The sequence below is a fragment of the Leptonychotes weddellii genome, chromosome 16 (assembly GCF_054177405.1).
Source record: "Leptonychotes weddellii isolate Sample4059 chromosome 16, ASM5417740v2, whole genome shotgun sequence".
In the NCBI taxonomy this organism is placed as follows: domain Eukaryota; kingdom Metazoa; phylum Chordata; class Mammalia; order Carnivora; family Phocidae; genus Leptonychotes; species Leptonychotes weddellii.
This window is the reverse complement of record NC_138384.1, coordinates 36,972,643-36,990,918: the sequence shown is the minus strand read 5'-3', so window position 1 is coordinate 36,990,918 and position 18,276 is coordinate 36,972,643. Positions and strand designations below refer to the sequence as shown.

Genomic DNA, 18,276 nt, shown 5'->3' with positions numbered 1-18,276 from the left:
GGCCGACCTGGGTACACATACCTACGATGACTCTGGCTTTCCCTTGAGGAGAGCCCATACCTGATCCTACCACCAAGGATCCCACCTGCACCTGACCCACGTTCCCGGGCCTCACCAGCCACACCAGTTATGCATTCCTGGGCTAGAGCATGCCTACTCATTTCACCTAACAAGCCCGGGATGCCACTTGTCCCTGAACCCAGGGAACAAGAACCCATCTAAGATCACATTTATATACCTCTGTCCATGTGACTCTACATCCATGGACTCAAGACAAAGCCAACACGAATGGATGGATGGATACAATGGCTTTGTCTACGAGGTCAGCTCTGCCTACCTGGGTCCTCCTCCAGGACACATACTGCAGGGTCATACCCTGTCGGAGCCAGGCTCCACGCAGCTGCGCGGATGCACCCGGCTCCACAGATCCGTCTGTGCCTGATCCTGACTCCTCACATCTCAATCGGAAGACCCAGGTCCACCTTCCTAAGCCCAACTCAGACTCCTCACACCTTCCTGAGAGACCCAGCTCTAGCCTAAACAGGCCTGACCTCAACTTCCCCAGGCCTAACTTGAAAAAAAACGGCTCTCTATCCTCATCTGACTTGGCTCTTCACATCTTGCAGACAGATCCAAAGCTAACCACCGCTGTCTGACCTGGCACCAACACCTCACTGACGAGCATAGGTCTGCAGAGATACTCGTATCTGATGAGCTGAGGCTCGTCAGTGAGGTGTTGGTGGCCATTCCACCCACCCAGGCTTAACCTTCCTTCTTCAGGCCTCCCCACAAAGATCCCAGGGTGCATACCCTTGCCTGAATCCAACATCTGGAAGTCAATCTACCTACCTCACCGACCTCCTCAGACCACACCTGACAGGCCAGCCCTGCCTATCTATGCTGGACCTTAGTTCCTCAGTTCAGCCCCAACCCTTCAGGCCTCCTCAAGACATTACACTTGGCAGACAGGCTTTGCCCTCCTGCTTCTGACCCCGGCTCCTCAGACCACATCTGTCAGGCCAGCTCCACTGACCTGTGCTTGACCCTGGGTCCCGAGACCACACCTGGCAGGGCGGTTCAGCCAACCGTACATGCCTGTGGCTCCTAACACTGCGGCTGCTGGGCCGGCTCTCCCGACCTGCACAGGACCCCGGCTCCTTATACTGTACCCAGCAGGCCAGTTCGCCCACCCGTGTTTGCCCCTGGCACTTCAGGCCACGCCTGGTGGGCCAGTTCTGCCTATCTGTGCTGGACCCTGGCTCCTCAGACCTTGCCTGGTAGGCCAGATCTGCCTACCTGTGCTTGACCTTGGCTCCTCAGACCTTGCCTGGTAGGCCAGATCTGCCTACCTGTGCTTGACCTTGGCTCCTCAGGCTTCACTTGACAGACCAGTTCTACCCACCTGTGCTTGACCCTGGTTCCTCACACCTCACCTAAGAAGCCAAGTCTGCCTACCTTGATTCCACTTCCTTAGACTTCACCTGATAGGCTAGTTCTACCTACCTGTGCTTGACCTTGGTTCTTCAGACCTCACCTGGCAGGCCAGTTCGACCTACCTGTGCTTGACCCTAGCTCCTCAGACTGTACCTGGTGGGCCAGATCTACCTACCTGTGCTTGACCCTAGCTCCTCAGACCATACCTGGTGGGCCAGTTCTACCTACCTTGGCTTGACCCTGATTCCTCAGGCCTTACCTGGTGGGCCTGTTCTACCTACCTGGGCTTGACCCTGGTTCCTCACACCTCACCTAGCAAGCCAAATCTGCCTACCTGTGCTTGATTCCACTTCCTCAGACTTCACCTGATAGGCTAGTTCTACCTACCTGTGCTTGACCTTGGTTCTTCAGACCTCACCTGACAGGCCAGTTCTACCTACCTGTGCTTGACCTTGGCTCTTCAGACCATACCTGGTGGGCTAGTTCTACCTACCTGTGCTTGATCTTGGCTCCTCAGACCACACTTGGTGGGCCAGCTCTTCCTACCTGTGCTTAACCCTGGATCCTCAGACCTCACCTGGCAGGCCAGTTCTACCTACCTGTGCTCGACCCTGGCTCCTAAGACCTTCCTGGCAGGACAGCTCTGCCTACCTGTGCTTGACCCTGGTTCCTCCAACCATACCTGGCAGGCCAGATCTACCTACCTGTGCTTGACCCTAGCTCCTCACACCTCACCTGGTGGGCCAGTTCTGCCTACCTGTGCTTGACCTTGGCTCCTCCAACCATACCTGGCAGGCCAAGTCTACTGACCTGTATTTGACCTTGGCTCTTCAGACTTTATCTGGTGAAGCAGTTCTACCTACCTGTGCTTGACCCTAGCTCCTCAGAACTCACCTGGTGGACCAGCTCTACCTACCTGTGCTTGACCCTGGCTCCTCAGACCTTACCTGGCAGGCCAGTTCTACCTACCCGTGCTTGACCTTGGCTCTTCAGACCTTAGCTGGTGAGCCAGTTCTACCTACCTGTGCTTGACCCTAGCTCCTCAGACCATACCTGGTGGGCCAGTTCTACCTACCTGTGCTTGACCCTGGCTCCTCAGACCTCACCTGGCAGGCCAGTTCTACCTACCCATGTTTGACCTTGGCTCTTCAGACCTTATCTGGTGAGCCAGTTCTACCTACCTGTGCTTGACCTTGGTTCTTCAGACCTCACCTGGCGGGCCAGCTCTACCTACCTGGGCTTGACCCTGGCTCCTCAGACCTCACCTAGTGGGCCAGTTCTGCCTACCTGTGCTGGACCCTGGGTCCTCAGACCTCACCTGGCAGGCCAGATCTACCTACCTGTGCTTGACCCTAGCTCCTCAGACCATACCTGGTGGGCCAGTTCTACCTACCTTGGCTTGACCCTGATTCCTCAGGCCTTACCTGGTGGGACTGTTCTACCTACCTGGGCTTGACCCTGGTTCCTCACACCTCATCTAGCAAGCCAAATCTGCCTACCTGTGCTTGATTCCACTTCCTCAGACTTCACCTGATAGGCTAGTTCTACCTACCTATGCTTGACGTTGTCCCTCAGATCATACCTGGCAGTCCAGTTCTACCTACCTGTGCTTGACCTTGGCTCTTCAGACCTTATCTGGTGAGTCAGTTCTACCTACCTGTGCTTGACCCTAGCTCCTCAGACCATACCTGGGGGGCCAATTCTACCACCTGTGCTTGACCTTGGTTCTTCAGACCTCACCTGGTGAGCCAGTTCTGCCTACCTGTGCTTGGCCCTAGCTCCTCATACCTCACCTGGTGGGCCAGTTCTGCCTACCTGTGCTTGACCTTGGCTCCTCCAACCATACCTGGGCAGGCCAGGTCTACTGACCTGTACTTGATTTTGGCTCTTCAGACTTTATCTGGTGAGCCAGTTCTACCTACCTGTGCTTGACCCTAGCTCCTCAGACCGTACCTGGTGGGCCCGTTCTACCTACCTGTGCTTGACTCCAGCTCCTCAGAACTCATCTGGTGGACCAGTTCTACCTACCTGTGCTTGACCCTGGCTCCTCAGACCTTACCTGGCAGGCCAGTTCTACCTACCCGTGCTTGACCTTGGCTCTTCAGACCTTACCTGGTGAGCCACTTCTACCTACCTATGCTTGACCCTAGCTCCTCAGACCATACCTGGTGGGCCAGTTCTACCTACCTGTGCTTGACCTTGGTTCTTCAGACCTTACCTGGCGGGCCAGTTCTACCTACCTGTGCTTGACCTTGGTTCTTCAGACCTCACCTGGCGGGCCAGCTCTACCTGCCTATGCTTGATCCTGGTTCCTCAGACCTCACCTGGTGGGCCAGTTCTGCCTACCTGTGCTGGACCCTGGGTCCTTAGACCTCACCTGCCAGGCCAGATCTACCTACCTGTGCTTGCTCGTGGCTCCTGACACTACGTAGTGGGCTAGCTCTGCTTACCTGTACCTCCTCTCAGTTGCTTACATCTAAGACATTTGGCTCTTACCTGGACTCAACTGTGACTTTTTAGATCTCACTGGACAGACCAAATATTATGAACCTGCCCTGATCTTGGCATAGAGTTTACCTGACAAACCCTGCTGTACGCACCTGTGCTTAACTCATATGGACAGTACCAAGGATACAAACCCGTGCCAGATACAAACTCCGTAGACCTTACCTGAGAAACTCAATTCCACGTATCTGTACCTGACCACAACTCGTCAGCCTTGCAAGACAGCTCTACAAGATAGGCAAAGCTACAGGTGCAATTCTGTCTGCCTACCTTGACCTTAACCTAGGAGATCCAGATCTAGGCACTTGCACTCAATCCTGGCTCCTGAGCTCTCACCTGAGAGACCAAGCCCTACCTTCCTGATGTCACTTCATTACCTCAGAAATCATCTAAGACATAGCGTTCTTTCTAGATAAACCTTACATGGCCTCCTTAGGCCTTACCTGATAGATCTGGTCTACCTACCTATACCTAAACTCAGTGGCAAGACAGAATTAAGTGAACCTAACCATGGTTCTTCAGGTCAACCTACCTCTGCTCATCCTTGGTTTCACAGATGTTACCTGAAAAACTCAGCTCTACCCACCTACGCTTGGCCCCAACTCCTCAGGTTCAGAATACAAACCAGGGCCCGACCTCAGCAATTCAGACCTTACCTATTCGAGATCCAAAAGTACAAACCTGAACCTCACCTCCCCTCTCAAGCCCCACCTGACAAACCTGTTCTACGTACCTGAGCTAGACCCAGAACTCATACACCTTTCGGATGCATGCAGTTCCCCATCCCTCTGCCTGACTCTAGCTTTTGTCTTTCCCCAGAGGACCCAGGACCACGTCCAGGATCATCAACCTACGCATCACCAGAACTGCTAGATATCACCTGAGGGCACAGTTCTCACCTGGACCCAATCATGGATTTCTAGTCCTCACTTGTCAGACTCAGCTATGTCTGCCCTTCTTCGGCTCCAGTATCCTTACCTGAGCAACCCATTTCTACCTATACGTACCTCATCTTGGCTCCTCAGGCCTCCCTAAGAAACCTAGTTATATAGACCTTGTCTGATTCCAGCTCCTGTGACCTCAGACGGATGAGGTTCTGCAGCCCCCGCCCTGCCCCCCCGGCAGACTCCACTGTACAAACCTAACTTGAACGGACACCTCCCTCAGACCAGACTGCTCCTGGCTGCTTACCTCAGCCTGAGGGAAAACTGGTGAGAGCCCCTTGGTGCCTGAGAGACTTGGGCCTCAGACATCTCACCCTGTAGACGTGGTTCTCTAGGTCTTTATCTACCACAAGCCTCTCGGACTACACCTTACCAATGTAGTTCCTGTCTGTTCTTCACCTGCCCCCAACTCCCCAGTTCTTACCTTTTATAACTCAGTGTATTCCTACCTTTTACTCATCTGGGCCCCTTGAGTCCCACCCCGCCAGAACCCAGTGCCAGAACCTTGGGCTGGTTGTAGGTCCTCAAAGGCCTCTGCAACCCCTGAACTCTGCATATCACACCTGGTCAGGATGCCAAGAGCCAGGTAGCTGACGTGACTCGGGGGGACTATCTAGGTTTGCCTAAATCTGAGTTTTAATCACCTCATTTAAATAATCAGACACCCATTACCTGACACTCACTTTGCAGAACCAGTTGGACAGACCCCAGTGTATACACCCGTCCCATGCCAGGGACTTCAACTCACAGATCCAGGTTAAAGTACCTGTATGTGACTCTGGCTCCCCAGACCTTATGTGATAGAATCATCTTGAAATACCTGTGTCCTCCAGAATTCATAGACCTCATCAGTACCTTTACCTGTTCTGGCTCCTCAGAACTCACCTGTACCTATCCTGGCTCGTCTTCAGACCCCACCAGCCAAAGTCAGCTCTCCAATGTGTGCTAACTCTGGCTGAGCCCTGAGAAACCCCACAATTTACTACTAAATTATTATTACTGCCTGATCCTGACACGAAGCTACCCCATGACTGACTCTAACTAACCAGGCCTCACCACTTGTATGTCCCCCTACCAGACTGGCCTCTTCTGATCTTACCTCAGAGCCAGCACAATATCCCTATGTCTGTCCTGACCCTCCATCTCACCTAAGAGATACTAGCTCCAGAAATTTCACCTGTCCCAGGCTCCTCAGATGTCACCTTCTTGATTCAAAACAATATACATACTTAGCGACCCGGGCAGGACCCTCTTCCAGCCACTGTGTATGTAGTTTGTCTGGCCTGGCCCAGGAGGCCTTCATTGTGCCCACCTCGGCCACTCAGGCCTCACTATCCAGCCCCAGCCCCACATTCATGTGCCCAACTGTCATTCCCAGGCCTTACCTGAGAGGCCCGGGCCTCGCCCTAAGCCGCCCCCTTCCCCATCACCTCTACATGCTGGGCAGTTATGGGCAGTGAGAAAACCCCACACAGGGTTTTGGCTAGCAGGAGACCCTCTTGTTCCTGACCACCACCTGTTGAGGCTCCAGATCCCAGAGAAGAGGTAGCAGGTGCCTCCCCTACTTTATTAGACATGCAACATTTGTCAGAAGCTGCCCGATCTCTCTCGACCGGGGTTCCTCATCTGAGCCACAGGATGCAGAAAGTGATTTGAGTGACTTCTCGATTCTTCCAAGGATGGTACATAATTAGTCCCATTCTAGAAAGAAGTTAACTCATTACACACAACAGTTGCCTCAGAACATTTAGGGCTTAATGTTCTCCCAGACTCCAAGGCCTTTAGAGTTTTCAAAGGAGATTCCATCTGCGGATGCTGCCACCAAGCAAAGAGCTTCCGGTCTAAAGGCCTGGAAACAGCCCCAGTGGGAAAACCCCCAACTGGACAATGGCCTCCCTGGTGCGCCTGCCCCAGTCACGTGTTAGAACAGCGCCCCCTGCGTTCCCAGCACCCACACTGCACCCTGCATCCCACAGCCGGAGCCCCTCTCCCAGGGCCAGCCGCAAGGCAAGGTCCCGCTCGCTGCCTGACACCAGCCGTGGCTGTTGCAGAGATGAGTCTATGACGACCCCCCGCCGCCGCCCCCCCCGCCCCGCCAGACTGGCCCCAGCTCGGCCTCTCAGGCACGGTTTGCTCTGCAAGCTGCCTGACAAGGACCCAGGCAGGCCCCAGGCCTGGCGCCACCTCTCTGCCACCTTGCAGCTGTTCCCACACCTCCTGACTGGGCCTGCCCAGTCGCACCTCCTGCCTCACCCTGCCCTGTGGCCTTTAGAGACTGCGGCTGCAAGTTCGGAGAAAGGCCATCACTGAGAGTAACTCACAACCTCAGTTTAGTGAAGGGGGGAGGGGTGGCTCCAGTTACCCCCCCCCGGGGGTGCTGCTGGCAGACACCCCGGGGAGTGTTGGCCTGGCCCTGCAAGCTCAGCTCGCCCTGCTGGAAGTGGAGCCCTCCTCCCGACGGGGCTGGTCCTGCCCCACAAGCCTCCCTGAGGGCCTCTCAGCCCTTCCCAAAGCCAGGCATGCAGCAGGTGCTCAATAAAGGTTGACCTGACCTCACAGGCCCCTCATCTGTGGCACGGTGGTCATGCCTTGACCCAGGACACATAATTCACCCAGCGCAAGGAAGTGCCTTTACTTACATCCCAGAACTCGAACATGTTTTGAGGGTCAATCCCAAACTCCTTCACTTTGGTCTAAAAAGGGGCAAAGGGAGAAAAGGAAAAAAACCTACGTTAGCTGGATGACAACAGGAGCTCCAGGGTGCCAGGCGTCACGCTGTCCACGCTGCGGACGGACGGGGTGGGACTGGAGCGGCCTGTCAGTCCGGGGCAGGAACCGGCAGCGGCCACCCCCAGAACTGGACACAAGGCCAGCTCCCATCCAGCAACACCCGCGGCCTGGTGCCTGTGAAGCCCCTCACACTGCCCTGCGAGAGCCACCACCTGGACCTGTCGGGGTACAGACACTGACCCATGCAGGACATGTGGGAAACTGAGCCCAAGGCTGGAGCCCGAGCAGAGCGGGGGCCACCTCCCAGGCCAGCTGTCACCCAGCCAGGACACCTGTCCAGTCCTTCCAATAGCAGAGATATGGACTCTGCCCCAGGAAGCCTTCAGGAGATAACCAATCCTACCCCGCGGGTGCCCTGTCCCCTGGGCAGACAGGGTCAGCGACCCCTTATGCCGTCCCTAAGGAGACGCCTTAAGATGTCCTCCTGTCTCCCCTCCCTGGGCAGGTCAGCACTGGAGGCAGGGGTGGGGGTTGGACAAGAGGGGCAGAGGAGGGGCGGAGGGAGTGGTCAGGACAACCTGAGAGTGGTTCCAGTTCTGACACAGCCCTGTACAAAGCCCACCACACAGCAAGTGCTCACCTGGTTTGTTACCCCGGGCACACAGCTCCGCCCAGCCCCACAACCCCACCCCACACCTCACACAGCCTCAGGCCAGGCAGACCGGGACAAATGGCAGGCAGGGGACCGCGTTCTCCTCCCAGCTCCACTGACTCATGCAGTCACCGGGCAAAAAATCCTTCAGTGGGGCTTAACCTCCTTAAGTAAGAAATGGGATGCACCCCCACCCCTACCCCACACATCCCATGTGGGGAGAGGCCAAGGGCAGGCTGGTAGAGGCCAAAGGAGGTCATGTGTGTGGATATGTGTGTTCTGGACATCAGTCAGGCCTGGGAGGTGGACACAGCCAACCGGATCCCTCTTTGGAGCTACAGAGATTTGATGGGAGGATGCAAAAGGGATGGTTTGCAGCTCACATCCCTCACAGGCAACCGACCCTTCTATCCCATCAGCCGAGCCAAGATCCCCAGGCCTGCGAACCACAACTCGACTTGAATATTCTGATAGGCCATGACCGTGACATGACCAGGACATCTGGGAACCCACGTGGGCACTTACCGTGTTGGTAGACAGGGCAACAAAGTGCTTCGCAACTGCAGAAGGCTACAAGAGACGGAGCCAGGTTACACCAAACCCATCCCAGGGGGCCACCCAAGGGTAGTGAGCCTCCCATCTCTGGAGAAACCGAGGCCCTGGGTGGGACTGATTATTCCCAGTCCTTGGCTCTGAGGTTATTAGAGGAGCCCCATGTCAAGGTCAAGAGGACAGAAGAGTCAGAGGCCCATCCTACCTCCCAGGCACACAAGGCCCAGGGTCCCTCCCCTGTAAAGTGGGTGTGGCAGGGGGGTAGAGAGGATCCTCCCAGGCCAAGGGGCCTTGAAGTGCCTTCAGCTACTTTGAGCGGGTTCTGGCACATCTGACATGTCTGGGACTGGCAAAGCCAAATGCCTAAACGAAAAAGCAGGCACCAAGAGAGGCTGCCTCCTGCTGTCAACTTTGGGAGAAACAGGGCGACAGCATTAGCTTGGCCACTCAGGTGGATGGGCGCCCTTCCCAGCACACGCACTGCCCACCACCCACCCCAGCACTCACGTCCTTGGCCGACAGGAGAAACCACTCCTTCGCCGTCTCCGCATTCGTGATGGTCTCCTGGGTGGTAAAGGTCTGCGGCCAGAAGGTATAGCAGTCGGTCCCAGCTCGGGCTCAGTGTGGCCTAGAAGCCAGGGCCCAGTGGCAGAGGCCATGGGGGTGCCCACGAGCAGTGACAGTCACCCCACATAACCTCCACCCACCTGTCCACAAAGCCACAGTGAGTGGCTGTGTCTGGGCACGGGCCTGGAAGGGGTAATACCACCATCCTGGGATTCCAGGACTTCACAAGCAGAGGAACAGGAATCCTAGTAAAAGCCACAACCCCCACCCGCAGCCCCATTCCTCCACCACAGGTCAAAGGCCAGAGCATCTGCCAGGAAAGGGGCTGTGGCCACACCTGGGGCTCCCTTCAGCCCAGGCTAGGCTGTGATCTCAGAATTCAGATGGAATTCTTAATATTTTATGTGCATCGATGTGAGTAAACAGGGCGTAAATGACAACAAACAAAACCCTTATGTTATCTGGGCATGGCTCTGCAATCAGAAAGGAGCAGACATTAAGCACAGAGGTCTCAGAAAGACAAAAACAGTCCCAGCCTGGGCACAGATCCCAGAAAGCAAATGGATGTGGTCTTAAAATGAAGGTTCTAACTGACTAGTTCAGGCTTCCATCAGGAAACTTTGTTTGCCACCTGCCAAGAACAGTCTGAGGGCAGCGGGGCTGACCCGATCCACAAAGCACAGTGAGCCCGGGGATAGCGGCAAAGCATCCACCCAGCACCGCCCCCACCCAGGGCTGGGGAGCCAGGCCAGGACCAAGGCCCATACCTTGGAGGCAATGATGAACAGGGACGACTCAGGGTTCAGAGTGGCCAGAGTTTTGGTGATGTGGGTCCCATCGATGTTGGAGACAAAACAAACCCGGGGACCTCCTGAAGAGTACGGCTTAAGGGCTTCAGTCACCATGAGGGGTCCCTATGGGGAACCACCACATCAGAAAACAAGATTCCAGGGCCCACAGAGATGGGGAAGCCAGGTCTCACCCTGGAAAAACCAAGGCTCTGCGTGGGCCCCCTCACCCCATCCCCAGGGAGTCCTCCTCACCAGGTCAGAGCCGCCAATGCCGATGTTAATGACGTCCGTGATGGGCTTGCCCGAGTACCCCTTCCAGTCACCGCTCCGGACTCGCTGAAACAGAGTGGGAAGGGGGGATGCGTTCAGCCCAAAGCCCCCAGGATAAACCGCTGCTCAAAAGCACCCTCGCACCTCAGGTCCAACGTCCAGGTGTTCGCGGGGGCTTCCTGAGACCACACAAGCAGCTCCCTGCCGCACTCACCCCCAGCTAGACCCCATTTCATCATTAGCAAAGTGGGGGACAGCCACACCTCTCAGGAATTCGCAAAACAAAGGCAAACTCTCAGTAGAACCTAAGGTATAAGAGACCGAGAAAGGTGAAAGGCCAACTCCTGGGACTGGTTTGTGCCAGGGACAGGGCTATCAGACATGCAGCCAGCCCCTACGTGGACCCCACTGATTCCTGTCTCTTGGCATATTTTCCCCTCCTTTTTTTTTTTGTAAATCTTTTTTTTTTTATTTTTTTATTTATTTATTTGAGAGAGAGAGAGAGAGAAACAGCATGAGAGGGGATAGGGTCAGAGGGAGAAGCAAGCTCCCCGCTGAGCCGGGAGCCCGATGTGGGACTCGATCCCAGGACTCCGGGATCATGACCTGAGCCGAAGGCAGTCGCTTAACCAACTGAGCCACCCAGGCGCCCATATTTTCCCCTCCTTATAGCACCCCCAAGCTGAATAAGGCCAATCTCTGCACCCACTGGGATACAATAACCCGTTAGTCGCGTCAAAGGAACCACCCGGCTTCCTGGTGCTTACAATAAAATGCAAGAAAAGAGAAATAAAGGAAGAACTTTCAAGCAAACAAACAAAAAAAGCCAGGGGGACGCCTAGGCGGCTCAGTCGATTAAGCGTCTGTCTTTAGCTCAGGTCATGATCCCAGGATCCTGGGATTGAGCCCCACTTCCAGTTTTGCATTCAGTGGGGAGTCTGCTTTTCTCTCTCCCTCGCTTCTGCTCCCTCTCATGCTCCCTCCCCTGCTCAGCGGGGAGTCTGCTTCTCCCTCTGCCCCTCCCCCCAGCTTGTGCTCTCTCTCTCTCTCTCTCTCTCTCTAATAAATAAAAAATCTTAAAAAAAAAAAAAAAAAAGCCAGAATTGTTGGGTTTAGAAATTCCCAGCTTCTTTAGGCAACAAGAGATGCTAAAATTAAGAGATGGCTCCTTGGCAAAGATCAAACGCAGGAAGCTGTAACAAAAAGCTAAGTATGAAGAGGAAGCAGAGAATGTAGCTGTAAAACTTTCCTTTGCTTGGACCTCCAAAAGACCTAAGGTGGTAACACAGAAAACATTTTGGTCAAGATAAGGCTTCTGGGGCACCTGGGGGGCTCAGTCATTAAGCATCCGCCTTCGGCTTAGGTCATGATCCCAGGATCCTGGGATCAAGGTCCGCATCGGGCTCCCTGCTCCGCGGGAAGCCTGCTTCTCCCTCTCCCACTCCCCTGCTTGTGTTCTCTCTCTCGCTGTCTCTCTCTCTGTCAAATAAGTAAATAAAATCTTAAAAAGATAAAAAAATAAAAATAAAAGAAATGCAGGAACTACTATGTTTGTACCTAATTTACATGATGAGGCTCTTGACTTCTGGCTGACACTGTAATGGGATATGGCCTTAGGAGAAGGTGAGGAAGGTATTCTCCATGTGGAAGGAACATGAATCACTGGGAGCCTGAAGGCAGGCTATGTAGCCAACTTCCAAGATGGTTCCCAATGGTCCTCACCTCTTGGCATTGCATTCATGTCCTTGTGCTGTCCCCTCCTACTTTGATCAGAGGTGACCTGTACAACCAACAGGGTATTACAGAAATGACAGATGTAATTTCTGATGCTACTTCAAGGTAATAAAGGACCTTGAGGCACTCTGCCTTGCTAAGCTCTCTTGGATCTCTCATTTGGGGAAATCAGCTGTCTTGTGATGAGGACACTCAGCCTCTAGAGAGGTCCACAAGGTAAGGAACTAAAGCCTCCCAAAAGCCAGCACTAATTGCTAGCGAGTCATCTTGGAAGCGGATACTCCAGGCTCCATCCATCAAGCCTTCAGGGGAGCGCTAACCTTAGCCAACATCTTGTCTACAACCTTAGGAGACCAGAACCAGCCTGCACAGCCACGGCCAATCCTGATCCACAGGAATGTTGACTTTTGTTGACAGACGCTAAGTTTTGGAACCATTTATTACACATCAATAGAAAACTAGTAAATAGATCTTTCCCAAAACCAGTAACAGCCAGCAACGTTTTTTGTTTATTTTTGTTGTTTTTTTTTTTATATACGACAATCAATTGCCATGGGAAATTTTCCATCAATACAGAAATAAAGTTGCTCAACTTCTCAACCCTTAACCTCACCATTAAAGTTTTGGTACATTAAAGCATCCCAGAGAAGAAAATTGTAGGTCTTTAAGAGGATTACATACACCCGGGGCGCCCGGGTGGCTCAGTCATTAAGCGTCTGTCTTCGGCTCAGGTCATGATCCCAGGGTCCTGGGATCGAGCCCCACATCGGGCTCCCTGCTGGGTGGGAAGCCTGCTTCTCCCTCTCCCACTCCCCCTGCTTGTGTTCCCTCTCTTGCTGTGTCTGTCAAATTAAAAAAAAAAAAAATCTTAAAAAAAAAAAATAAGTTTACACACACCCTTTATCTGACCCAATGGCGTTTTACAACACGTGCCCATTCGGCAACTTCCACTTTGAACTTCATAGCACATCCTGCACAGTGTGGCAGCTCAATGTAACCACAGCTGCCTCATATCTGCTGGTGCCTGGGACCACACCGTGTGAACATACGCTGACGTCACTAATCAGTCCTCTGATAAATGGGCTCGGGTTGTGTGTTTAATTTTTATTTTATTTTATTTTTAAATTTTATTTATTTATTTGACAGAGAGAGAGAGAACACGTGCACAAGCAGGGGAAGCGGCAGGCAGAGGGAGAGGGAGAAGGAAGCTCCCCGCTGGGCAGGGAGCCCGACACGGGGCTCGATCCCAGGACCCTGGGATCATGACCTGAGCCGAAGGCAGACGCTTAACCGACTGAGCCCCCCAGGTGCCCGTTTGTTTAATTTTTAAATAAAATTTTTTAAAAGATTTTATGTTTAAGCCATGTCTACACCCGACGTGGGGCTCGAACTCACGCCCGAGATCAAGAGTCACATGCTCCACCGACTGAGCCCACCAGGCGCCCCAAGCTCAGGTTGTTTTTGATTTCTACCACTATAGACAAGATCATGGTGAACCATCCTCAACCCAACCTTGGCGAACTTCTAAGAGCACAGCCACTGGGGAGTGTTCCTTACGTGTAACTGCTGCCACTCAGTAGCATTTTTTGAACTATAAATACCCCATTCGCCTGAGTCAGGTATCTTGAAGCCAGCTGTAAGGGCGGGCTTTCCTGGAAATAGCTTCCCAGACAGCCAGGACCACGCTCTCCACACAGCCGACCTGAGCACGCACACGTTCGATGAGCTTCTGCCGCACGTCAGCTCCACCACTCGCCACCGATGACGGGGAAGGCCCTTCCCTACACTCGGCACACAGGTGCTGACCAGCGTTAAGGGACATTCTGGAATCCAGATTCCCAGCAGGCTGCCAACCTGTCCTCACCCGCGGGAGTCCCACTCACTTGGCTATCAGGCCTCCAGGATTAATGGTCAGATCACTGCTGCCATCTGAGGTCTGAAGTGGCTCTGAGCCAAAGCAACCAGACTTGGACCAGCCACCGGCAGGGGTCGCTGGTTCCAGGGACAAGCAGCCTAGAGCCCAGATTATCACTCCCAGAGCGTGCACAGCCCATACGTACAATGTGCACATGCACACACATGACCCCCGCACTCCAGGCTTGAGGATGGCCCCTAACCCTTGCAGAATCACCCCTGGGATAGACACTGCGGTAACAGTGGTTGACATGGGGAAATAGCTAGCTGGTCTGAGGCAATCCCTACACCACCACCCCCCAACAGGAAAAGGGGGCACGGTATGAGCATCAACACGGACCCAGAGACATATCTTACTTATTTATAAGTACAAATAGGCTGCAGGAGAGTAGGTAAAAATGAACCCATGTGTGTGAATACATGTGCACACGTGTTTCAAAGAGGAGGACACAGATGTACACATACATAGCACACGCACAGGAAGCTTCCAGAAGATCTCACAGTAAACCCTATAAATGCGGCTTCTGGAGAGTTGGCTGGGGGTACGGCCAAGCAAATGTTAACACACTGATTTTATCTAGTTCCAGCCTAGAAAAGGAAGGCATATCGCTAAAGAGATTAGAAAAGGCAAGTCTCTCCCCTACTATCCCACCCCTCAGGGGCCTCGCTTTTCTTTTTGGATCTCCGCCCTGGCCGGATGGTCACCGCGAGCCCACAGGTGTCTAGAGTTCAGCGAGGAGGCTGCTCTGTGGCCGCCCGCGGTAGGTTCCCTCACCACAGGGGCAGGGAAATTCCCTCAGAACACGGGGTGATCCCGCAGACTGCCTCCACCTCAGGCTGCAGTGAGGCCGTGGGTCCTCTCCAAGCAAGGCCCCCAGATTCCCAGACCCACGCGCATACGCGTGGCCAAAGGCACGTCCAGCGCAGCAGCGGCCTACCTGGCAGAAAGACTTCATCTTCTCCAGGACCCTGTTGACCTCTGGCATCACATCCTTGCCATCTACCAGAATGGGTGTGTTTGCCCGGTTCCGCAAGGCCACGTGCAGCACCGCCCGATCCTGGGGACGACAGTCAGTGTGTGAAAACCCCCACCCCAGGGCAGCCACCCCGGCTGGGGCGGTGAGGGCCCGGTGCAACATGGCCCTCACTCCACTGGACACACATCCCCGAGGTCTACTGACAGTCAGAAGGGGAGGGAGACCTGGAGAAGCCCAGAACAAGCCCAGAGGGCCCGTAGCTGTTCAGGGCATGAAAAGCCAGGGAAAGAGGAACAGAGTGAGCAAAGGCAGAGAATGGGGACAACACAGCAATAAACAGCTTCAGAGGACCAGGGTTCGTTAAGGCTGGTCTCATTGTCTCCATGAGAGCACACGGTGTCTTTGCCGGCCCCTTCTAAAAAGTACGCCCAGCCCCCTGGATGTGGAGCAAAGCAGGCAACTCAAACGGCCCTCGCCAAGCAGCCCCATCATGCTAACTGCCAAAAACCAAATGCACCTGTAGGCCTGTGACAGGTGCCAAGAAGCTGGCCTTGTCATGTGAGAGCAACAGTCCCATCAAGCTGAAGCTGGGGGAGGAGCCCTTGAAGGAAACAGATCTAAAGACTCCAGGTGGGCAGGAAAGGGATGGTCGCTGGACTCCAAACCAAGGAGAGGCCCACTAAGGTGGAGAACCTTCATGCCACTCTGCCCTCACCCTGCCCAACTTCACTCCTGTCCCCCATTCCATAGGAAAATGCACTCCTCCAGGAAGCCCTCCTTGACTGCAGCCTCCCTCAGCCAGCGGCAAGACAAGTGGAGTTTGAAACCTCTGTCTCTTACAGATATGATGTCTCGGGTAAGTGATTTGCCCTCTGAACCTCAGCTTCCTGGGGCATAAAAAGAGAATGCTAACCCTGTGAAGAAGAGACTCTGAGCACCCAGTGATTATTATGCCCCCAGGCTGCCACAGCAATTCAGGAACAGGGCCCCCAAGCCCTGGCCTTATCGCTGCTTCTTACTGACTGTACCACAGAGGAAGCAGAGCTTATGTCCTAAGATTCCTCTTTTCACTAAAAGAACATGCAGCAAAGATAGCCCCGAGGTAAGTTTTCTAAGCATGCCTTGAGAAGCCATCTCCCTGCAAGCCTGAGACGTGCTCTCCCCAGGTAGACACTGGGAGCCATTCCATGCTCACCAGATCGAGACGGCCAGTCCCGGGGAGGATGCACCCCACGGCCCTGCAACCCACCCTAGGAAACAGGCTTTCATGCCCCTCGTTAGGCAAAAACATTGCTTAAGAGGAGAGATGAAGACACAGTGTGATGCTGTCAGTCAGATGAACCCCAAAGGGAAGGAAGAGGCCCTGAAGGGTAGGCAGTGTCTGCCGTCCACAGACCAGCTCACCTCTGTGAAGTTGATCTTCTCGCCGCTGAACATGCGCTCCCGGGCAGCCTCCACACCCCTGGACTTGGCCTGAGAAGAGAAGATGCTAAGGCTTGATCCCATCCACACTGGTGACCAAGAGCGCAGGCCACCAAGCTCTGGGCTTGATGCAGCCCCCAATGGGGCTGACAGATGGCTGCAGCCTGCTGCCCTCCCCCGCTGCCTGCAAAGGGTCTGCCCTGGGTCCCCTGGGATGCTGGTCAGAACCTGAGCCAGGGGGCAGGAGCTCAGAGCCCTACACTGGCACAGAGGCAGTGACCGAGGTCCACCGAGAGAAGGAAATAAAGCTGCTCAAGGACCCGGGGGCTCCCAGGAGCCCAGCTCACTTGCCAAGCCGTGGGTCACAGGTCAAGCCCCCCACAGCAGAACATTACCAGGTCCACCAGCATCTGCATCACAGTTTCGGTCACAAGGTTCTTTGAGTAATCCACCAGAATATGCCCATGGTTGGTGTTCAGGTTCAAGCTGAAAAAGATGGCAGAAACCAATGGCCACACCCCAGTTCTCCCCTACCTATTCTCTGACCAGAGCTGCATCCAGAGAAAAACATCCCCCCCCCCCGAGCCACACCCCAAACAAGCCTCAGCTGCCCAGCACCGTGGTGGTGTCCCTCACCTGTCTGCCCACCAGCAGCGGCAGCATAGTGAAAGGGACCACCCTCGCAGAAGGGAGGTGCAGACCCCTCCTGAGGAGCCATTCCTCTGCTAAACCAGCGAAGACAAACAGCTGGGTGCACAGCCCCTGCCTAGCCAGGGGAGTGACCATTCCCTCCTAGAGCCTCCACGCTGCGACTCTCTCAGGGGCGGACTCAGAAGGCAGGGCTGGCCATGGGGACTTCCAGTCCGGAGCCACAGACGCCCCCTCCCCAACACACCCGCACCAGTTACCAGAGCACCCCGAGATTCCTGCCCCCCCAAGATTTCCTCCAACAGACTTCCTTCCATTTCCTGGTCGTTCATGGGGCTCCACACCGAGCCTCTTTCGCAGAAATCATGCCCCCTCATCTCCACCCTTCCCCCACGGCTCCCTGCAAATCCCCCAGGCCTGCGCAGCCTGATGGCACCTCGCGGACGTCCCCACCCGCTCGGGGCCAGGAGCGGGGGGAAGGCGACAGCCCTTACCCCGCTTCCTGCGTCAGCGAGGGCCCCTGCCCACAACTGCGGAAGGAGTCCCTTCTCAAATGGCAGGGGCTGGGAGGACGGGGGCGGGGGGAGGGGGCGACAAGAGGTGGAGAAAAAGAGGCCCCTGCAGAGACGCAGTCGCGGAGGAGCCGGCTTCTCATGACTAAGCAGCCCGGGTGCCGAGACCTCCGGCGAGCCCGCGAGCCCCCCAGGAACCTCCTTCAAGGAGACGTCAAGGACGAACGGAGGCCTGGGCCCCGATCCGTGGCGGGGGCGGCCGAGAACCCCCGCCGAGGACGGCCGAGGACCCCCGCCAAGGACCGCCGGCCGCGCCGTGCCGACCCCGGGCCTGCACACCTGACCCCGTGCGCCCGGATCCAGCTCCCGCCCGTCCGCGCCCCGCCTGTGGCCCCGCGCGCGCACCTGAAGTGGCTGAAGCGTTCCTTGTCCCCCTCGAAAAGGCGACGCAAGTTGAGATCAGAGCCGTGCTCGCGGTACCATTTCTGCAGCTTCTGGAACTGCGGATTCTGGGTGAGCGCGGCCATGGCGACAGCAGCGGGGTACACGGACTTGGACGAGCTTGGAGGAGGAAGAGGGGGTGGGCGGTGCGCAGCTAGCGGAGGCCGGGTGCGCGCAGCGGCC

General features: G+C 55.1%; 1 protein-coding gene across 1 annotated transcript in view; it reads right to left on the bottom strand.

Moving 5' to 3' along the window:
• GPI (glucose-6-phosphate isomerase) overlaps positions 1 to 18,276 on the bottom strand; it is a 25,740-nt gene extending 7,464 nt beyond the window's left edge. Inside the window, exons 1-9 of the mRNA XM_081807498.1 lie at positions 18,058 to 18,276; positions 16,888 to 16,978; positions 16,475 to 16,543; positions 15,032 to 15,151; positions 10,428 to 10,511; positions 10,152 to 10,298; positions 9,325 to 9,396; positions 8,791 to 8,835; positions 7,523 to 7,576 (exon numbers count right to left, since the gene is read on the bottom strand). Coding sequence (XP_081663624.1) covers positions 7,523 to 7,576; positions 8,791 to 8,835; positions 9,325 to 9,396; positions 10,152 to 10,298; positions 10,428 to 10,511; positions 15,032 to 15,151; positions 16,475 to 16,543; positions 16,888 to 16,978; positions 18,058 to 18,179 — 804 coding nt within the window. The 5' untranslated portion in view covers positions 18,180 to 18,276. The remainder of the gene's footprint in view (positions 1 to 7,522; positions 7,577 to 8,790; positions 8,836 to 9,324; positions 9,397 to 10,151; positions 10,299 to 10,427; positions 10,512 to 15,031; positions 15,152 to 16,474; positions 16,544 to 16,887; positions 16,979 to 18,057) is intronic.